The 21,090-nt window shown below is 39.0% G+C and overlaps 3 protein-coding genes across 4 annotated transcripts; 1 reads left to right on the top strand and 2 right to left on the bottom strand.

Annotated features, from left to right (window-relative positions):
* Positions 1-213: 213 nt before the first annotated feature.
* On the bottom strand, positions 214-4,867 carry LOC111235750 (cannabinoid receptor 2-like). 2 transcript variants are annotated; one of them, XM_022764275.1, is made up of 4 exons: positions 4,784-4,867; positions 3,172-3,221; positions 2,822-2,916; positions 214-2,671 (listed from the first exon to the last, which is right to left on the bottom strand). In XM_022764275.1, the coding sequence occupies exons 3-4, from the start codon at positions 2,889-2,891 to the stop codon at positions 1,581-1,583; spliced, it is 1,161 nt and encodes a 386-aa protein (XP_022619996.1). In that variant the 5' UTR covers positions 2,892-2,916; positions 3,172-3,221; positions 4,784-4,867; the 3' UTR covers positions 214-1,580. The 2 variants fall into 2 exon arrangements, with proteins under 2 accessions (XP_022619996.1, XP_022619998.1); XM_022764277.1 differs by having other exon boundaries at positions 3,178-3,221; positions 4,784-4,861.
* Positions 4,868-11,144: 6,277 nt separating this feature from the next.
* Positions 11,145-15,091, top strand: pnrc2 (proline rich nuclear receptor coactivator 2). The gene is made up of 3 exons (XM_022764228.1): positions 11,145-11,329; positions 11,845-12,063; positions 12,303-15,091. The coding sequence occupies exon 3, from the start codon at positions 12,326-12,328 to the stop codon at positions 12,794-12,796; it is 471 nt and encodes a 156-aa protein (XP_022619949.1). The 5' UTR covers positions 11,145-11,329; positions 11,845-12,063; positions 12,303-12,325; the 3' UTR covers positions 12,797-15,091.
* Positions 15,092-15,280: 189 nt separating this feature from the next.
* Positions 15,281-20,710, bottom strand: LOC111235715 (serine/arginine-rich splicing factor 10-like). Its single transcript, XM_022764227.1, has 6 exons — positions 20,537-20,710; positions 18,537-18,641; positions 17,509-17,612; positions 17,225-17,393; positions 16,356-16,406; positions 15,281-16,276 (listed from the first exon to the last, which is right to left on the bottom strand). Exons 1-6 carry the CDS (start codon positions 20,599-20,601, stop codon positions 16,003-16,005), a joined length of 768 nt encoding a protein of 255 aa, XP_022619948.1. The 5' UTR covers positions 20,602-20,710; the 3' UTR covers positions 15,281-16,002.
* Between the last annotated feature and the right edge of the window lie 380 nt (positions 20,711-21,090).

A 21,090-nucleotide genomic window follows, 5' to 3' on the forward strand; every position in this document is an offset into this window, starting at 1 on the left:
CAAACACCCCAATTTTCAGATTTTTATTGAAATACAAAAAGTAAGCAGTAAACTGCCTGAGGTTAAAAAAAATAAAATAAAAAAAAGTTTAGGTCACCAAAAACTGAAAGGTCATTGAAAAATCAATTATTCATTGGTTCCATGCTTTATTTTCAGAGACACTGAATTATGAGGTGCTCCAAAACTTTTGACAAACAGTATATCTTCCTGCTCTTTTTTTTTTTTTTGCCAAATTCTGGCATCACAAATTCCCAGTATCCAACATGTAACCTCTGGGAGCAAAGATCTACTCACGCGATTGGTACAGAGACAGATACACTTCATTGCACACACCAGATGGGTAAAACTAATGGAATTTGCTTGAATATGAATACATAAAGAGACAAAACAGGATATGGTCAAGTATTATTCTTAATCAGTTGATACAGTGGTTTAAAGGTGTTCTGAATACTATCCACTGACCTACAATCAGTAAGCGTTACAAGACCTATGTGATTCTCTATTTTTGTAACCCTATGTGCAGCTGTGAGTTTAAGTCAGTGTGTGCTTTACTGCAGCTGCCAGTTGTCTCTGTTGCAAAGAGTGTTCTAGTGTCTGTGCTCGTTTTCTCTTCCTGGCATGTGCCTCATTTACCTCAGCACACTGCTTGGATTCATGTGGTGAACATTGTGTGAAATCCTCCCATGCATGGGGCTTTTGTGGAGTCCTGGCATTCATGTGCAGATAGGATAGGCAACCCACAGCGTCCTCTGTTCCTGCACATCAGTGACGAACACTCAAACATAAGCAAGCATACGAACAACTAGTTGTGGACTCAAAAGTTAAGTCAGCAGTTCAGTTCACAGGACACAATATTATAGGAGTGAGAGCTTTAAAGCAATGACATGGGAGGCAGAGTGTCAAAAGCTAGGGGTTAGATGGCCACATTTCATCAGCTCACTTAAAAAAGCCCAATATAGAGTAAATCTTTTGCTTGACCTAAACAAATGCATAACGGTGTATTTCCACAGAATTATATTACTAGTTAATCTTCCTTCCAGACCTAGTTATCATCAGAAAACACATAACAAAATTCCTTGTGTCCTACTTGCAAATAGATAATTATATACTGAAATCACACCATGTTAATCATACTAATTGATTAGATAAAAGTTCACATAATCTAACTAATTTCCAATGCTGTAATTGTTATGATTAAAGTAATGTGTAATGATGACAAACTAATACTTGGGGTTAATGTTTTCTCCTTACATACACTGTTTTACAGTTGTAATTGCATGTAAAACACAAAATGTCCCACAATTCCCACATTTCATAGAATGTTTCCGATCACTTATACTAAAAATATTCAGGACTGTGATTCAGTTTTTACCACAATAGTCTTGTTTAAAAAGTCAAGTTATGCCAGCTCTAATATTTTGATGACAATGAATCCTACTATTGGGTATTGTAGATTTGATTCTTAATCTCCAGTAACTTGATTTTAATCAACATCTTCACCACGATCACACTGCCATTAACATTTCCTAGACATTTTTCCATCTGTATAGCTACTTCTTCATTTCAACTCTCCACATCCTTCATTTTCTGACATTTAGCTGCTGATTGCTGACCTTTTCTGAGATTGAGTGGAGACGAGTGGTTCTGGTTCTGGGCATCTCCTCCTCAGAGATGCCAGTGAAGTTGTTGTCCTCTGTGGATGGTGGTTCTGGGCTTAAGTCCTCTGAAGACATTTTACACCTCCCAATCACACACAGCCTTTGTAGGAACTGCAGCAGAGCAACTCTGAGCTCTCTGCAGCGCAGGGCATACAGCAGTGGATTGACTGCAGAGTTAAGCAGGCAGAGGGTGCTGCAAAAGGCGAAGGCCCTCTGTTGGGTGTGGGTCAGGATCACAGAGACATCAGCTAACATGAAAGAAAGCGCAGGAAGCCAGCAGCCCACCAGTATGAGCAGGATCAGGCCAAAGGTACGAGCCAGCCGGATATCCATCCTCATTCGGGCATGGCCTGTCCCTGCTGCTCCCTGGAGGCTTGTCATGGAGGATTCATGACGGTGGGCCTTCCACAGGATGAGAGCGTAAGCTCCCAAAATAAGAGCCAGAAGCACCAGGATGAAGCTGGTCCAGCAGGCCAGATAACCCTGGTTGATGTAGGGAAACAGACGTGAGCAGGGTGGAGTAAGGTCTGTGTGACACCTCCAGCCCATTAGAGGCAAGAAGGAGATGAAGATGGTGGTGCTCCAGAGAATCAGAAGGCTGAGCAGAGCTCGCCGGCGGGTCAGCAGCACCTTGTAGCTGGAGGCCTGGTAGATGCAAAGGTAGCGGTCCAGGGCAGTCAGTAGTAAGCTTCCCACTGAACTAGTGAATGCCATGGTGACACCACCTAATTTGAAAAGGTAGGCCGTGGGGCCATCGCTGCGACGGAAGAGGTGGAAGTCCAAGAAACTGGTGGTGAAGAAGCAGCTGGCAAAGACATCAGCCAGAGCAAGGCTGCCAATGAACAGATATGAGGGCCGCTGCCGTAGAGACGCTGTGGCAGCGATCAAACCCAGCACAAGAGCATTTTCAAGCAGTGTGAAAGGACCTGCCAGGAAACAGATGGAGCCAATGGCTGTCTTCTCTGCTTCAATCAGGACCATGTAGCATTCCAGATTCTCACAAGACCTGTCAACTTTGAGGAAAAACACAAATGTATGTTATGAGAAATCTTAGTAGACAAGTGAACTGAAACTACAACTGCAATGTTTATTGCAATTGATTAAAAAAATACATATATATATTCTGAAGAAACATGGTAATGAATTTACCGATGGCAGCATACCTATTGGTGATGAACTGTTCCCTTTGGCTTCTGTGGGTTCTAAAGAAGCAGAAACCTCCCATTCCTCCATCTCAAGTATTACCTCTGGGCTAATGCTATATAGTGATTAGGAAGTAAAGTAAATCATCATTTAAATCTGTTGTTCTTGAAAATTATTATAACAATAATGAATGCATCTGAAATAAAGCTAATGAAAGAATTCATCAGGGTTTCTACAAAGAAACATTAACAAAAAATTCAAAAGTAAAATTGTATTTTTTCCAAATTTTCCATTATTACCTTAACTGCTATGAATAAAATAATTTCTTAGAACGTTACTTTCAAATGTCATTATATGACTGATAACAAACCTTCACCTTCTTGAGGTTTTTACATCAAGTGGAAAAAGATGGGAAACTTCCTGTTGACAAAAAAATGTGGATGATGTGGTTAAGTAGAAAATGTGATTACTTTTTTCTCTTTGTCAATATTGAACTTGGTGCTTAAAAGGAACATTAACATTTGTGAGTCAAGACAGAAAGTCATTTAGAGGTCAAGGCAAACAGACAAAGATCATTATAGTATCAGCTGATGATTATATTGGGAAGATAGTTGAAAAATGCCTGGCAAACCATGACACTCTCCTCAAGGACCAAGATCCATTTTGTTTAAAAATCCAAAGTTCTTCATCTCTTTCCTTATGTATATTAGAGAAAAAAAATAATACAACCAGTTACATCATGATGGGACCTGGGATTTTACTGTAAATGCATTGCACTATACCTACAGAGCTCAGTCCTTTGGTTTAAATATTTGATAGGATGAAGACTGCCCCCTTTTGGACTTAGATGGGATTGTATTTTAACTGGACAGTTAATCGGTGGGTGAAGGTCACCACTGAGTTGAACAATCCGCCTTAGAGTGCACCACCTGTATGCAATTAATAGATTAAACTCAGTGTGGGAAGCTGTTGTCAGAGGATTTGATTAAAGTAAATAATGCTGCAATAAACTGGAGAGGCCACCTATATCTGTTTGCACAGAGCGGCTTAAACATGAGGATTTTTTTTCTTCTTTTCTTTACATGATGCAACAACATATAAAATACATGCAAATCACAAAACTCTTGAAGGAAAGGTTCTCAGAGAAGTTCAGGGAACACATAAAAATACATCAAAATTGATCAAGGAAAGTAGTCAGCTTATACTGTATGATGTAGTATATAACTATCCTCGGAGGTGGACTAAAGGGAACGTTTTCACCCAATCAGGTCACTGTGCCCTTTTCCCCTTTATTCTGTTTCCAGTGACCATATTTTTCATCACAAATATATCATTGCCTTGTGAAAGCATATAAAATATGTATGGGCAGAAGTGGTTGAAGTAAATTACTTTCCAAAAAGCCTCTTATTGACCTGAGGGACAATATTTCTCAATTCCACTATGGAAGGTGCATGCACTGGGGATATTACACCACCTCAGGCGTTTTTCTTTTCTCCCTTGTGGATTGACAAAGTGTTCTGTTTTGACTCTTAAGAACCAGGCATCCTTATAGAAATCAGCAGCAGCAGAAAGCAGCAGCAGCAGTGCATACAGAAAACTTCATTTATAGTAATGAAAACATACGGACAATCCATTTCAGTCACATCACTGGCGACATGCACCCTGAAATATGTTGTAGCAATAACCCCTTGTGTCGCTGTTGCACCATGCCACTTTGTTTCAAAATATCAAAAGTCATTGTGGCCTAAGTAATGAAATCACTTATGATGAAATCTCTGGTTTTGTTGTAGCAACAGACAAAGATCCACTTAGTCAAAAGTAGCACATTTGTTGCACACCTACTGAATAAGTGAAGTTGCTCAAGAATAAGAGGGCATTTCCTTAAAACTTCCAAAGGCATATCTAAAACGAATTTGCAAAGAGACATCCAACACCAGTTCAAATTTCAAACCTTTAATTAAAAAAAACTTTTAAACACTTACCTTATAATCTGTTTTGTCTGTGGATTTCTGGTTTAATAGTGCTGATTTCCTGTCTTTAAGCGGTAGTACAACCACAGCATGACTGCACAACCTCTACTTGTGACAAAGAGTGTCAGAGAGAAGAGAAGATATGGAGGGTGGCTGTGTGGTGACGGGGGGGGGGGGGGGGGCTGATGTAGAGGGAGGGGGAGACAACGGAGAGAAGAGAGAGAGACAGAGAGAGAGAGATGGAAGACACCAAATTATGTTCTTTTGAAGTATTATGACTACAGCTGGAGTCTGTGATGAAACAGGGTAAAATGATAGCTGTGAAGTCCACTTTTTCTTGATCTGTTCAATTATATTCAACTATCCATCACAAATCCAGACTGAAGTGGATTTGTCAAATCAAACGTTTCCGTAGAGAAACAGAGACCAAATGTAGTGATCACAAACTTCTGAGTGTTGTGTCCTTCAAGCAGTCAGGGTCATGGACTCTGGAGAGAAGAGCACTTAGAAATGGTACTAGAGTGTTGGATCCTAGGTGTGAAAAACATGTCGATAAAAAAGGTGGAAAAACACATCATAGCCTACAATGAGTTTTGAAAAACTATAGCTTGACTATGACTTCATTACTCCAAAGCTGAACCTTGAGTTTAGATAATCTTGTCAGACTTGAACTCTCATGTTCAAATTCATAACCTTATTATATATACATATATATATATTTTCCAACTCAACGTAGCTAAAGAAGTCTTGCCATTGGAGCAACAGTTTTTCCTTCCACCTCTTTTGCTAATTACTTTCCACCATCTTCCATCTTCATCTTACAGACAAGATCTACCATCACACATACGCATGCACATACACACCCTTTCCTTGTAGGATGATAAGGTTTATGCTATTTTTAAATCACACTGCTTGAGGGATTGCAAGTATACCTTAATTGCCCGCCTTCTCTACATGGAATGACTGGGAGGATAATAAAAAGGGGGTTTTAATCATGTCTGCTTCATTAGTTTAAAGATTGTATGTGTGTGCATTAGCAAAGACAATTAATATACTTGTTTTGCAATAATGAGACAGTGCCATTTGATGCTTTCACTGTCATAATTTTCTACCCTCATGTCTGTCCTGAAAGCTATATCTGTGTTTTACCAACACATGCTCATTCATTTCAAATGTTCAATGAGATATTTTGAATTTGAAAAAGTCAAACATGTTTATATATTAAATCTAAGTAAGCACTGTGGTCTATAAACCAGCCTTAATTGCAAGTTCACAAGGATTTTTATGTTTTTCTTTTATATTTTGCACTAGTCATTATTACTGACAAACATTCACTAATGCTACAGTTTCAGTGGATAAGCGTAATACTGCTTATAGTACAATAGGGGGCAATGCTAAGCAACACTGAACAATTGGACAAAAGAAGTGAAGCCTCATTAACCAGACAGGGTACATCATAATGATGGTGCTGAACTAAAAGGTCATCCAGTATTTGAATCTTTATTATTCTTCATAGATGCAAATTCAAACTTGCTGAGCAGTCTGCTCCACAATTAAGGACGATTAATTTAGCTTATGTCCCTCTGGTAAAAAGTAAAATACATTAATACTTCAATAACAATTTAATCAGGCCACAAAAATCACATACCTGAGGCATTCTGAGATAAATTAGCAAACTATTTTAGCCTCTCAATTAAAGAGCAGTTGCTGAATAACACAGTAACAGGGACTAACAAATATTTCAAATGACATGACAAGAAAATAGGTCAGAAAGAGATGTTTTGTGACGTGGTTATGTTTAGACATTATTCAAGTAAATTATTGATTTGAAATGCAAAAACAGAAAATAGCTGGTCCTGAAATAAGTCAGTGATATCTGGTGCACTGGCCATGTCTTCTCCTCTGACCTGACAGATCCAGCAAACCAGAAGACAGGAAATGTGATTAGGAGCAGACAGCACAGCTTCAATAAGATTTCTTCTCAGTCACTGTCTGGCCAGGTGCAGCACAACAGGACAGAATAAAGCCTGAAATGTTCAATTATCAGCTGGATTGCATCATCCTGTTACACAATCCCTTTTTAGAAATCACCCTGGACACAAACATGAGAGCTCACTTTGCTGTTGCTGTTTCAGATTGATTCAGGCGGAATCCATTAATCAGATTTCCTCTCCTCATTTCCAGATCGCCAGACCTTCAGAGAGCAGTATCAGATCACTGAAAAACACTGATCAAATTACTTATTGCTAAATGGTTTAATAATGCTCAGTTATGTACTTTACTGTACTATTTAGAATAATAAATAATGTAACAGTGAAAGAAAAGTGTAAGAAATTTAGTAAGGTAAATCAAAACATGAAAATATAAAGAAGCGATCGAATAGAAAGCTGCACAAACTTTCCATTTAAATAATTTACAATAATAAAAGCTTTTATTTCTTTTTCCTTTTCCATTTTCCATTGGCAATATTCAAGTAGCCTAGTAAACAGTAAAGTACAAGACCTGATCTTTTGTTTTTGTACTCAGCATTTATCAACTACATTTTAAAGGGTATTAAGGACTTGTCTTGACATGTACTTGTACTCAGAGCTGTAGGATTTTGTAAAATTCTGATGTCATGAATCCAAGTCCCAAATACTTTTGGTTTTATTTTAATGATTGAGTTATTTGATCATTTTTGTTTTCTACTTGATTTAAATTAAACAGAGCAGTTATTTTAAGGACACAAACAAAAGTAAGCATCTGTTCGTAAAGACAACTCTAACTGAATTGACTCAGAGCATTGCTTATTTACCCTGTAATTAAGATCAGATTACACTGTTCTTTCCAAAGAATGCCTTGGGAAATTTCAGACCCATAATATAAATTGCTCGCTTCTTTTTACTTCAAATAAAGGACTGAATGCTTTTGCATGGCATTTTTCACCTAGTCAAAAATATAGTGTCTACAATACAATAGTGAAGAAGAAAGTGCTAAAACTGTCAAAGACTTGAACTCAGTGTCCTCAATGGTAGTCAAGGCTCTGCTTGTACTGATGTAAGGAACAACAACCCGGTCAAGTTTTCTCAAAGCCTCTTACTGTCTTCCATTAAAGAGAAGTTGAAAACACATCAAGCGTGTTGTTTGGGAATTTCAAAATGTGTTAAGGGCATTTTGTGTTAGAAAGACAGCTAGAAGACAGTTAGAAGGCCAGACATCTCAGCACCTCAAATTCAAAATGTTGAGTGAGTGATTCAAGAACTTTATCATTGTGCTGTCGGCCAGTAAAAAGGTTGATTCTCCAGCTGCTTGTCCTTGTTGTAGGTAGGTGAAACTGAAGTACTGAGACTGCTTTTTTAATTGTTCATTTATTCATTCTTTCTTATGCAGCCATGGGGTATAAGTGGTAGGTAGTGGCATTGGGTCTGTATTTGTGTTGCCAGTCTGCCAGTTGAAGGTTTAATGTTTTAAAAACAGAGATTTGGGGACATCTTGTGTGGTTTTTAGACTAGATTGTATACAGCTATGTAATCATGGAGTATGTTCCTTGCATGAGTGTATTCAGTCCACTGTCTGTTTTTGAGAAAATGGGCCACCAAACCAAATGGGAAAAAATGAATTTAAAAAAACTGGCAATAAAGAAAAGATTTCCTTTGACTGTGTTTGCTGTAAGTGTAAACTGTCTTTGATATTGGCCCAGCTTATTGCTGAGTGGTGTGAAACCATTTCTACTTCCGTTCTTACCAACTTCACGTTGTGGGTGTGTTTTGCAAAACATTTCAGGCTATTCAAATTCATGCGATGTTCATCATTTCCTTTTGACTTTTTACACCCAATATCTACTGCAAATGGCCAATAAGACAGAGAAAGAGGGTCCAAGAGAGGCTATCAATTATCTATGCCATTGTGAATGAAACTGGCAACGTTTGTACAGCTTTTCCTTTTAAAGAATTTATATTAAACTTTCCACGATGCTACGATACATTCCTTATGTCTATGAATTGTTTACACTCTAAGCTTTTGCAACCGGTCAAATATGGAAAGTTGTAAATCTCCTACGTTCTGTACGACCTACAGAAGCCTCTCAGTGACCTACTTTCCATACATAGCTGACTCTTTATGGGCACAACCCCCTTCACATGTTGCTTTGCTTTGGGGAGTGTCCTTCCATGGCCTTTAGCTGTGAGCACCGGCTGACACACTGTGTTGTGCAACTCTTTTAAAATCCAGACTTCATACAGGGTAGGGAAGGTAACATTGACCGTGGTCCGTGGACTTTGTTTTGTGTTAATCAGTCACAGTAGTTGTTTTGTATTCTTCAGAATTGGACTAGCAGGCTCCCATAAAACCTGCTGGAAGACGTTACAGTACAAAAGCCACTGGTAATGTCTTTAAAAGGCTAAGAGGAAAGTAAGAACAGCATTTTCAAACATAAAATTAAGTTGCTGCTGTAAGAAAGTAGAAAACTGAAATTTAAAGAAATAAGTGAAGTACCCCAGTGTAACACAATAATTCAGGTCAAATGTCACAAAGGCCAAATTATAAGTTAAAGTTAAACTGTTTAAAACCAGATTCAGCCACTTAACACATAATTCCAGAGTTCAGTTATTTGAAATGGCTCAAAATGTTTCCTTAACTTTTAAATTAAGTGGAGATGCATGTCATGCATCTAAATAATTATTTTTTAACATTACCAGCTATTGTTCATTCTTTTCTTTTTAGTAACGCCATACACATCTGCTCTCAAGAATACTGGAGTCCACTGTAAACCATGTGTGGTGTGTGTGACACTAGGTTAATTCAACAAAACATTGTAGGGAGGAAGGTTCACACTCAATTACCCTCAGTGACTTGCCCACATGTTGCTACAGATCTACGACATCTATGTGGTAGCCTACTCATTTACTCTGAATTGGGCCTTTGTATCACACTGAATTACTGTATGTTACAGAGGATATAATAACATCATCTTATTCATCAAATAACCTGCATATCACTATTTGAAAACTGATCTAATGTTAGGAAAAAAACTACCTTTCCCATTTTAATTTCACCATTCTTCCACTGGTTAGAAATTGACATAAGGGTTAAACAGCAGTGGAAAAAGTACATAGATCCTTTACTTAAGTAAAAGTACCAGTACCACAGTTTAAAATACTCATTTACAATTAAAGTCCCTGCATTCAAAATTTTAAGTAAAAGTACAGATGTCTGAACAGTAAAATACTTATATCAAAGTATCTACTTTAAATTCATTTATTATAGTCTAGTAAAGTGGTTCCCAATCTGGGTTTACAAGATGAATCTGAGAGAACATAAGATCATTAATGGGGTAGAAAAGAAGAAAAAGTTCCACCATTTGCCTCTTTCTAATCTCCTCTTCTCTCTTATTGTGAAATTTTGAATGATTCCTGTTATTTAAATGAAACCATCTGAGAAGTTTAGAAGATCAGTCACTCAGAGGATCTGCTACCAACTCACAGGCATGTGTGACAATATGCCACAAATGGACATTTGTTTTTCTGGTAATTAGTTTTGGAAAACACTGTATTATATGAGCTTATGATATTGTTCTTTAATGTAAAATCTTATTACATTAATCTGAAAAATAGTTGAAAATAAATGTGGACTAAAATTGTCCCTTGAAATATAGTGGAGTAGAGGAATAAATTAGCATAACATTGAAATACTCAAGTAGCCTAAAACACAAAATTAGCAGCTCAAAATTGTTAATTAGCCTAAGTAGTAAAAGTAGGTAGTTCCTCTCAATCACTGGGTCTAAATGACCGGTTTCAGTAAAATGGTCAAGGTTTTGTTTTTATCAAGACAGAAGAGGTGGGGGGATGGGCAGCTACAGACGATCTGTTATCATCACAGCCTGTTGCAGCTGTTTCAACCATAGACTGTGGTTTCAACCCAGCAAAACAGGTTTAGTTCACGGAAATAGGAAGGATGCCTCGACGAACCTGTTTTCTTCTTTCAGAAAAAGTATTAAGTACTTCAATACATCAAAATTATGGACGTGTTTACCAAGTTATTTGAACAAGCAATTGACATTACATAACACCAAACTATCCCTATTGTTACCCTAAACCTTCATACGATGTTGTATATAACATTAGAGTTACTTCCCATGTAATGTAGTTTGAAAATTGTGGAGTTTTACTGATTGAAAGCGGTTGTTTTCTTTTAATTTCTCACCACATACCCCAACAAAGGACAGGAGAGGTGGGTTGGCGATTGACGTCACCAGTCTGGCAACAGGCGTGACTGCGTCTGTCTGTCTCTTTGCTGATTGGTCGTTCAGTTTGTACTCGATGTGCGATTGGTCAGATCTGGGCAAGAACGAGCTACATATCTCTGCTGTAGATTCCATTTTGTTGCAAATCAGACGGAGTCGGGAGAGAGAAGTGGCGTCTGTTTACGGCCACTTTTACCACCACATAATACTCGAGGGTGACGGATTTGTAAGAAATATAGCTTGCTGTACTTCCTACATAGTCCGCCGTGAGATTTCAGAGGCTATTTACATATTTTTCTTTTGACGAAAGGCTTCAACAACCGAGCCTGAAGAAGTCGGTAAGTGAAGCAGTTTTATGCCTCGTCGCCATATTGAGCCCACTGTTCCTTTGTTTTGGTTTCGTGCCAAAGTATTGTGACCCAAATTGTGTACGCGTTATTTATTGAACCAGTAGCAGTAACCAATGGTCACTTGGATCGAGATTGCTAATATCAACGTAGTTTATATGCTTAATATATTGGCTAAGCCATTTGGTAGGACAAAGAGACTGCAGTTAAGCCTAGTCTGACGCGCACAAGTACAAGTGCGATAACGTCACAGTTTGCTTATGCAACATTTTGTTTTAATGCCAACAGTTTTCTATACGCTGATATTATTTCCATGAAGAGATGATTAGCGGGCGTTTTGTCGTTTATTGGTGTCTTTTGCTGTACAGCACGTAATGACGCACCCAGAAATACGTTTCTGAGTGCGCTGTTCATCGACAGCGAACAAAGAACAGCGACAAAGAACATTTGAACACGGATTTGTGATGTCTACTTTGTATTTCTAATTAAAATTTCCACCCCAAAAGGTCTAAGGCTTCTTGGAGCATCGTGCGCCGAGGTGAATTGATGTTCAGCTCGGCTCCACGAGAAAACAACGCTCATTGGCACATGAAAACCTCAGACCTTGCTGGACACAAACGTGCAGCGAGAAGTAGACAGAAAACTACTTCGAGGACCTGGGGCCCGATTGGAGGTGAAAGATTGAAGAGAGATCTCTGCTTCATCAACTTTCTGACAACAAAGAGGTGAGCGGGGGTTGTTTTGCTCCGGGCTGTGTGTGGGGGAGGGGAGACGCAGGCCTGTCTGGTGTTTCTGCACGTAGTCTGTACTTGTTTTCATTGAGGTGGTGGAACTGTGCGTGCTGACGGATTAGGCATTAGCAGTCGTGCCGATAAATAGCATGTCATTTTAATGTGTGGATCGCAATATGTTCCAAGATTATTCAATTAAATATATTAAGTAATGATATTTTCCCATCGTGTAGGTGACACATAGTGCAAAAGCAGTATGGGAGGTGGAGAGAGGTACAACATTCCAGTTTCCCACCCTGAGCGCCCTTTGCCCAAGAAGAACCATCAACTTGGCCGGGCTAAGCAGAGAAGCCGTGACCAGAACGGAGCAGCAGCATCTGCAGGAGGGGCAGGGAGCCTTCACCATCATGGCCACCGCCGGAGTGACAAAGGCGCAGCCTACCATAGGTCTCCAGAGGCGCGGCAGGCCGCGTCTGCAGAGAAGAATGCTTCTGTCCGTTTTGCCACCAACTATGATCAGAACTGGGAGGGTGCAGTGTCTCACCTCAACACGCTCCTGGCCACCCAGGGAAGTCCGAGCTACGCAGGGCCTAAGTTCAGTGAGCCACCCTCGCCCAGCGTTTTGCCCAAACCCCCCAGTCACTGGGTGTCCTTCCCAATGGGCTCCTGCGACAACAGGGAGATGATGGCCTTCCAGCTCAAGAGCCTCCTCAAAGTGCAGGCCTAAGAGGGATACCCACACTTGATAGTAAAAAAAAAAAAAAAAAGCCAATGCACGAACTGGGACTCTATTGAAGGCACCCACCCACCAGGAACACTGCAGTGCTGTAATACTTTTAGCTGTTTTTTAGATTGACTACCTTAAGGGTTAGGAGGCATTTGCAGCGATATGTTGCTTCTGATTTTTATACCCTTTTTTAAAACCAATATTTCAAAATATTACAGCCCTGCAGCCTTGTTGGTCGGTGATGCCTTTAATGGAGTCTGTGATGAATGACAAACTGGATATCCTTTGTACTTTTGTTTTGTTCTTTTTAATGTTGGCTGTCAAAGCAGATTGAGTGTGTTTTTCTTTTCCAAACAAGGGTTATAGTATAGGTCAGGTAAGTTCCCATCACTTTTACAGTCCATTTGTTTGGACAGACTAGCCTTTTTATTTACATAAGTTTCATGACAGCCTTTGGAGTCACTTCTGAAGCTTCAGGTGCTAAAGCAAACTCACATTTGTAGCATTTTATGAAAAGGGCCCACCACTCTTATGTGTTATGTTCCTTGTTTGGGTCAGAAAAGACATTCAACTGCAATTCTGCAGGGAAAAAAGCTATCTTACTGTAGATAATAAGCTGTAGTCAGTAAGTACAGGTCAAAAGTATAACCTCAAACTGAAGGGTAATAAGAGACCATGGCACACGGGTCTTGGCTTGTCAACTCCTGTACCTTTTTTTTATTGCGCTGTGCGCACATGCACTATAGGAGTTGCACTTGTCTAAGGCCCACAACACTCTATCAAAGCATTATTTTGTACAAGTCCTTTTTTGTTGTGGTTGAAACATGTATGAAGTGCTGTGTGTAACCAAAGCAATGTTTTTGCAGTAATTTTTTCTTTCTTACTTTAGACATCCTCTATGTGTGGTTGGCATTGCCACTTTGACCATGCCAGCCAAAGAGGTGAATGGGTTAGAGTCCCCAGGGTTACCTTTTTAACTGTCCAATCAGCACTGTTATTGCTCCCCAGTTTCTGCCTATTAAAGACAGTGCTGCAGCTTGAACATGCGGAAGAGGGCCAAGCTTAGATGTGGGGCAATTGAGTTTCACTTTCTAAGACACATGACATGGTCCTGTTTGCTGCGAGCACTTGTAAGCAAGGTAAGGCAGAGCTGAGGAAGGTTTCTGAAGTGAAGTGGCCCAAGGGACTCAACATGAGGCAGGAGGCTGGTGTTTGTGTTTACAAAATAGGTCTGTTTGACCACACCATAATCAACAGGCACCTGTGGCCTCTTGTCTCTGCCTCTTGTTTACCCTCTTGCACTGCAATCAAATTTTTTTTCATAAGTTACAGACCAGGATGCTATTGAAATGGAGGCGTAAATGACTATCTCCCTATGGATTCTCTATTTTTGTGATTCAGTCCTCTATTGAGGCACTATTTGCTTTCCCTTTGCAGAATTGGAGCTGTATATGGCCATCCTAAAGATGACAAAACAAAGTATGAGCTTGTTAGTGAGTTCAAGAGCCATGTAAATAATGAAATGTATAAAGTACTTGTAGCATATGTACATTTGCAGACCAAGTTTGAGGCCTGCCTGACAAAAGTATTTTTAGTAATAACACTGAATGTATAAGACATGCTAAGGACATGTCTTGACTTCAATACTGAAGAATATTTTTGTTAAAAAAATCTGCCTATAGCATTTGTCAGTACCCTGCACTGTTATCTTTCCAGAGATCTTGCACATGTTTTTTATTGTTTTGTATTATGCAGTGTAGGGTGAAAGATGCTAAGTGCAAATTAAGACTGCAACAAATATCAATTGGATCTGAGGAGACTTGCATATGTATGCATTTGAGTTCTGAATGTGCTTTCAGTAGGTAAGCCTGATGCTTTTAATCTTGAGTTGACCTGTTTGTGCCTAAGTTGAAACCATGACAAAATTATTTTCATTAGGTGGCAATGCCACAAATTGACCAAATGTTTTTATCAGAACCACTTTCAATTCTCTGCTGTTCTTCCGCCAGCTGACAATTGAATTTGGCCCCATGCTGTTTAAGTATTACCTTCTATTGGTTGTTCATGTAGATTTTCTTTCCTGCCCTGATTGAGCCATGCATAGCAGAGTCTCCTTATTCTAAATTTGTAAACTAAACTTGTAATGAATTGGCTATGAATTTGTCCCCCTGATACAATGTCACGAAGAAATGGAAAAGTAATATGCCCCGTTTTAAAGATTGGTATGAATTGTAAAAAAAGCAAATTTCTCTGAATTTGATGACAAAAAAAATAAACCCCTTCCCCCTCCCCCCACTTTTGTCTGTGTTTGAGTATCTTCTGATTGTGTTTGAGTATCTTCTGATTGTGTTTAGTGCAATATATGATGTGTGTAGTCCAAGAGTAGGCCTTCAATTACCATCAAAACCAATTATGGCAATCTGAACTCTCAGGCCTTACTATCCTAGTCGCTGTACAAGTTAGGTGTTCAAAAAAAAAAATAGAGAGAATTTATTTCTTTATTGATAAAGCAAACCAAGTAAAACCATTAAAATGATAACTACTAAGGAACACTTGACTTTGACTCACTGAAGTACATGGTAAACGAGTGCAGCTCACCTTGAACATACTGTCACATGAAATATTTGATCAAGTATCAGGTAACAACTGACTGCATTCCATCCATCTTCCATTGCCATAGTAACTACAGAAACTGCTACTACAGTATACAGCTTGCCTGTTGTATCAGTGCCCCTGGAACCAGGCTTGTATGGTTGGGGCACTTAAATACAAATATTGGTAATACTGGCCTGAAGTTCAATTAAATTTTTATTCACGTTCACATAACATACCAAACTGAGACAGGCATTGTATTAACAAACGTATGAATCTAAATATTGCTAACTCAGTAAAAAAAATATTGGCAAAGCCAAACCGCAACATTATCGCCACCTTCAAAAACCCACATTACACAAGTCCAAAAAAGACAACCTGGCAAAACTTTCCAGGGATCAGCTGTGCTTTCATGACTCACTTAAGAACAAAAAGCTTTTCTGAATATGCTTGAAAAAATATCTCCGCTCCTGCTACTGCTCCTTCCTTTGGCAACCATAATGTGATGATAAACAAATGAAAATATAGAGCATAACACTCTAGTTATCATAGGTTGAAAGCTGAACAGAAACATCCTTAGACTGATAAATAGAGGGCTTTGGAAGACCAGGCAGTCAGTGACCTCCAGACTTGCGTCCAGCCCAGGACCTGGAGCGAGAGCGTGACCGAGACATGGATCTAGAGTAGGAGCGGGATGGAGATCGTCCCACTGACTGTTTCTGGGAGCTTGAGGTTGGGTGGAAATCTTCAGTGGGGCTGTGGGACCTGGACTGGCTCTTTTTACCTTTGGGCCTGGATCTGGAGGGTGAAGGGGAGCGGGATGCGGAGCGGCTTCGTGAGCCTGGTTCATGGTGTGTTCTGTGATGATCACGGGGAGGACCTCTGTACCTGGTGGGATAAAAACATTATTAATCATAAGAGAGTAATCCTTATTATTTAATAACTGCAAGATATCAAATGATCCTACTTGTCATTTTCATGGCTTCTGCTACGTCTGTGTCGACTGTAGGACCGAGATCTGTACAGGAAACAAAAAGAACACCAGTTTTTCAGGGTGTAGCCAGCAATATTTCCAGGATATGAGAACAATGGGTTCATGTAAGTAGGCTGTGTATGGCGTCATACTCATTCACTGACACTACTGGTTTAAACCAGTTCCCGGTTTAAATAGTCAGAATAAAGATTGAGCAGGAACTTCTCACATCACATGAAACCTGTATAGACTGTCTTACAGTGGGACAAATAACACTCAGAAAAAGGACTATGGCGTCCAACAAATCATGAAATGAGAGTTCCATCTAAATGAAAATGATTTTTTTGTGTTTAGGTGTCCAAGTTGTGGTGGGTCTGTCAAAAAGTCTTAAATACACTACCCTTTCTTGGGGACCCTTTAAAACTTTTAAATGACATTGCCAATACGACACAGTATTTCAGTACTGACTAAATAGATCTTCTGGCGCTTTAATCCTTTTTTCTTTACTTTTAACAAAATATGTCACGTGCTCAAAGCATCTGTTTTATAAGGAACTTAATATAAATATATTTAGATCTGATTTGTTCACTTATTCTTTGATCTGATATTTCCTTAGAATCTGACCAAGCATTCAATGCCAACTTGATACTTGATGCTATGGACACATTTTGGCTGGTACTTTGTTAAAGTATTCAGGTTTGATACCCCTAATTACTACACACTTTTTAGCACATAGTTATCCTTAAGCAGACTAATTTACAGTGATTGATACAGCACAGCTTTGCAGCACCAGAAATCACAGGTTCTAATAAAAAATTTAGGAAACTTAGGTTGTATATGTAGCAAGGTTGCCAACAACTCACTCTCTAGGGCTCTCAGACCTCCGAGGGCGGCGTTCATAGGAAGGGCTCCGGGACCTGCGGCGATCATAGCTGCGGCTCCGAGATCGTCTTCGCCGGCTATCCCGATCATCATCATAGCGGGAGAAACTGCGTGGGGAATGACGCTCCTTGGACTTCATCTGGTTAGGGGCTTGATGGGCAAATTTATATACAAACATTAGGTATCAATAAACTGTATTTCCAAAACAAAGTTGCATGAAACATTAAAGTAGCTATGCTTAGATAGGAATGCAGATTGTTCATACTCTTGCGGTCTCCCTGGGCAAACTGGATCTCGATCTGACGTCCACAAACCCACTTACGGTCCAGGTTGTGAAGAGCGTCTTCTGCATCCCGAACATCTTCAAACATGCTGTGTTGTTAAGGTCTTTTTTTTTTTCTTTTTTTTTTTTGTTGGATAGCTGGGACAGAAGGCTTCACACATGCACAACAATTACAAAGAAAAGGTTGCAACACAAGTTGACAGCTCCAAATGAAAACACACAGCTTCTGGATCTGTGTGACGAATAATCAGTTATTTCAGGTAACAGTAAAAATGATAATAATTCATTCTCTTGGCATAATTTTTTAATTCATAATTTATTGTCTTCAGTGATACCTACTGCAATTACAATAACATAAAACTGAATCAACAGGCCCATTTGTGATTTCAGATTGTCAAGACAAGACAAATATTGATGGTGATCAGATTCGGTAGGATACAAAAAGTTTGGCTTGTTACCTTTAACATGCTTGACCTTTGACCTTCAGCTTGATCTTTATTGTCTTGGCAGAAGAACTTGAGGTTTCCTGCTTGTCTTTGCCCAATAAACACTTTGCTTTTCCTCCCTTTGGTAGACAAATGGAAGCCTGGGTGCTCTCTTTTCTCCTCTTTGTATCTTCATGCTTTTGCTCTCTCTTTATTTTCCCAATTCCACTATTGCTTGTCGCCTGGGTGTCTTTGGCTTGAATCTACTCTACAACCGCCTTTCAACTTTCTTTGGTGTGGGGTCTCCAGAACAGTATCTTTACCATTCTAAGGCAACAACAGAGGAAATATTGGTTAGGAATAGGTTTAAATTTGAATACAGTATACTAGATAACAAATAACACTTAAAAATAAAATTACATAAAAACATTCCCATGCAATGGGATAAACATTTCTGAAACAAAAGTGACCCCTCAAAAAAAATAAATGTCAGGTCAGGTGTCACTGTAGCCAGATAGTTAGATTTAGACACTTTATGATTCATCAGTGAAAACGCCATTTCAAAATTAAAGGAATAAAGGATATTGAATGTAAGCAAATCCTCTTGGTCGCCGTGTATAGAAGTCAAGTGGAATGTAGACATCTACAATAGGCCCATAACGACCAAACTCACGTCGTAAATCCTCTGGCCTAAAGTGTCATGAAACAAGCACATTTATTCTGCTGGCTACCATATCAATTTAGCTGGAGCCCAGAGTGCAAGGTATACACAAGTACAGGTGCCAGCACAGCATATGACAATACTTATTGGCACACAAATCTTATCACTTTCCCACTTCAAAGGGAAGTCTCATTTAAAGGTGTAATTGTACAAATAAAACCCCAGAAATCCAATTTAACACATCCACAGCAGCCATAAAACCCAGAAATGGCATGCATTATCTATTCAAAGAAACAACAAAGTGTCAAGGGTTAACCAGGCAACATTTATTACAGTAACATCTCTAGTCAAAGTCTTGGAAAAGAGGCAGCAAGAAAAGGTCATAGATGTAACAGAAAGACTTGTCAAGTGTGCCAGTGGTTGCTGTGTTTTGTGGACTGTCTACTATCTCTCATCTGTTAGCAATTAAAGTATTTTGGACATGGGTACACTTTGGGGTCAATGTCAAATAACTGGCACAGTGGTGAAACTATCTCATGCAACCGGAATTATGTACATAAATTGTTGGGAAGTATTTCCTGTGTAGAAAACAGTTCCACTTAAAACTATTCAGAGCATGGTTTACAAAACTTTTTAGTTTTTTACATTTTGAGTGCATCAAGCACAAAATTGTATTCTAATCCATTGTTTGAGTTAGTAGCATGAGTCTAAAAACCCTGGCACATATATCCCAAACTATCTTCACTATATTCAGGGGTAGATACCACTTGAGGAAAGAGATAGACTATTTATTTTATGATGTGCGTGAACTTCTGTGCATTGTATAATTTCAGTTTTATGTATCAGAGCAACTACAACATGTTCATTTTGATAAGCTGTAATTACAAAATGCACTATGTCACAAACTGCATGCTATTGTCAAGGCAACCAAATGTTTTCAATGGGTTCCCAGGCAACAACAGCCCAGTGGTGTCACAATTCTACATTAAATTCTAAATCCAAAAAAGGGTTTCAAAGTATGTTGTGGGATCTTACTGTAAAACCAGAAAATGTATCACTCTTAAAAAGATATTAGCATACATAAAGTTTGCTTTATATTTTAGTACTATGTTAATAACTAATTTTTTTGAAGAGACAATTGCAGTGACAGGTAAATTTGCTCACTAAATTTCCAACTGTCCAAGTATATAAAAGGATAAATAAACCATTAAAGAATAACCTTTTAAGAATAGTAAACACGGTTTTGACAAAGATTAAGAGTTTAAAGCATTTTCAAAGAAAGAACTGTTAACTGGCTGTTAAAATTCAAACATCAACTCCCAAGAAATTGTGGTCTGAAATTAATAAATTGGGTCCAAGACATTGTTGGAAAATACCCAAGGAGTTGCTGGGACCTGATGGCTAGGCTGTGAACCGGGAACTATGCAATACTTAAAGTAAAGTAACAACAGATGCTGAAGTGCACAAAGAATGTGTTGGTTGTTCACATATGAAACCTTTCAATTAGCCAGTTAATTAAAAGACACTGGTGAAAAATAGACTTGCTGGCCGGCAGTTAGCTCACTTTGCATACAAGTAACTCACTTCAAACAAAATATCATGCAATTGTTGCAGTAACTCTAGAGCATGGATTTATGCGCTGTATATAAAGCAACTTGCTAAAACTTAAGCTGCAACAACAGTCTTTCGAATTCTCGTTTGCTAGATATTATCATCGTATGTAGAGAAATGTGTTAATGATAGCTGTAATAGTTATCTGGAACAATTTTCGGTTAAAAATAGATACACACACTCTTGTCTCCTTGTTTGGGATCACTCCTAGTTAGCCATTTTGGTGGTAGCACATATGTTTGCTAACAAACTAGCATTCCGTTAGCTTGACCATGCTTACATACACGCTAGCAGGGTTAAAAATGATACATACCTGGACTCATCAGCGATGTTTCTAACGAAGAGAGAGGTATTAGGAGGCCTCAGGTACCTCGCCATTTTCAACGGCCCGTTTCAACAAATTGGTGGCCGTGAATTTGTTTATTACAGCTGTTTCTCACAAACCCTGATGCTTTGCTGCAGCTAATACTAGCTAGTAGCTACGTGGTCGAAGCGTTTTCGTCACACTGCGCACGCGCTGCTACGGAGGCACTCTTCTTCTTTGGGAGTTGTTGGCATCCTTAAAGTTGCATTACCGCCTCCTTCTGGCTTTAAACCCGAATATCCATTCTCTCCCTTTAACCATGTCCCCACACTCGTGCAGATCTCTAACACTGGTTCCCACTGATCATCGCCTCTTGTAGCCCATTGACTTTTCTTTCCTCTTCCTTGCATGAAATCAGTAGGCTACATGCTTTCCTGTCTCTGTTTCTTGACACGGATTACAATGGCTAGTTGGATGTTCCCCTATGATAGAAAGTTTACTATTCAAGTCACCACTCCTACTTTATTTTGTATTTCATGCAAGTACTTCCTTTTGTCACACTA

Source organism: Seriola dumerili, unplaced genomic scaffold, assembly GCF_002260705.1.
Source record: "Seriola dumerili isolate Sdu_G_001 unplaced genomic scaffold, Sdu_1.0 BDQW01000533.1, whole genome shotgun sequence".
In the NCBI taxonomy this organism is placed as follows: domain Eukaryota; kingdom Metazoa; phylum Chordata; class Actinopteri; order Carangiformes; family Carangidae; genus Seriola; species Seriola dumerili.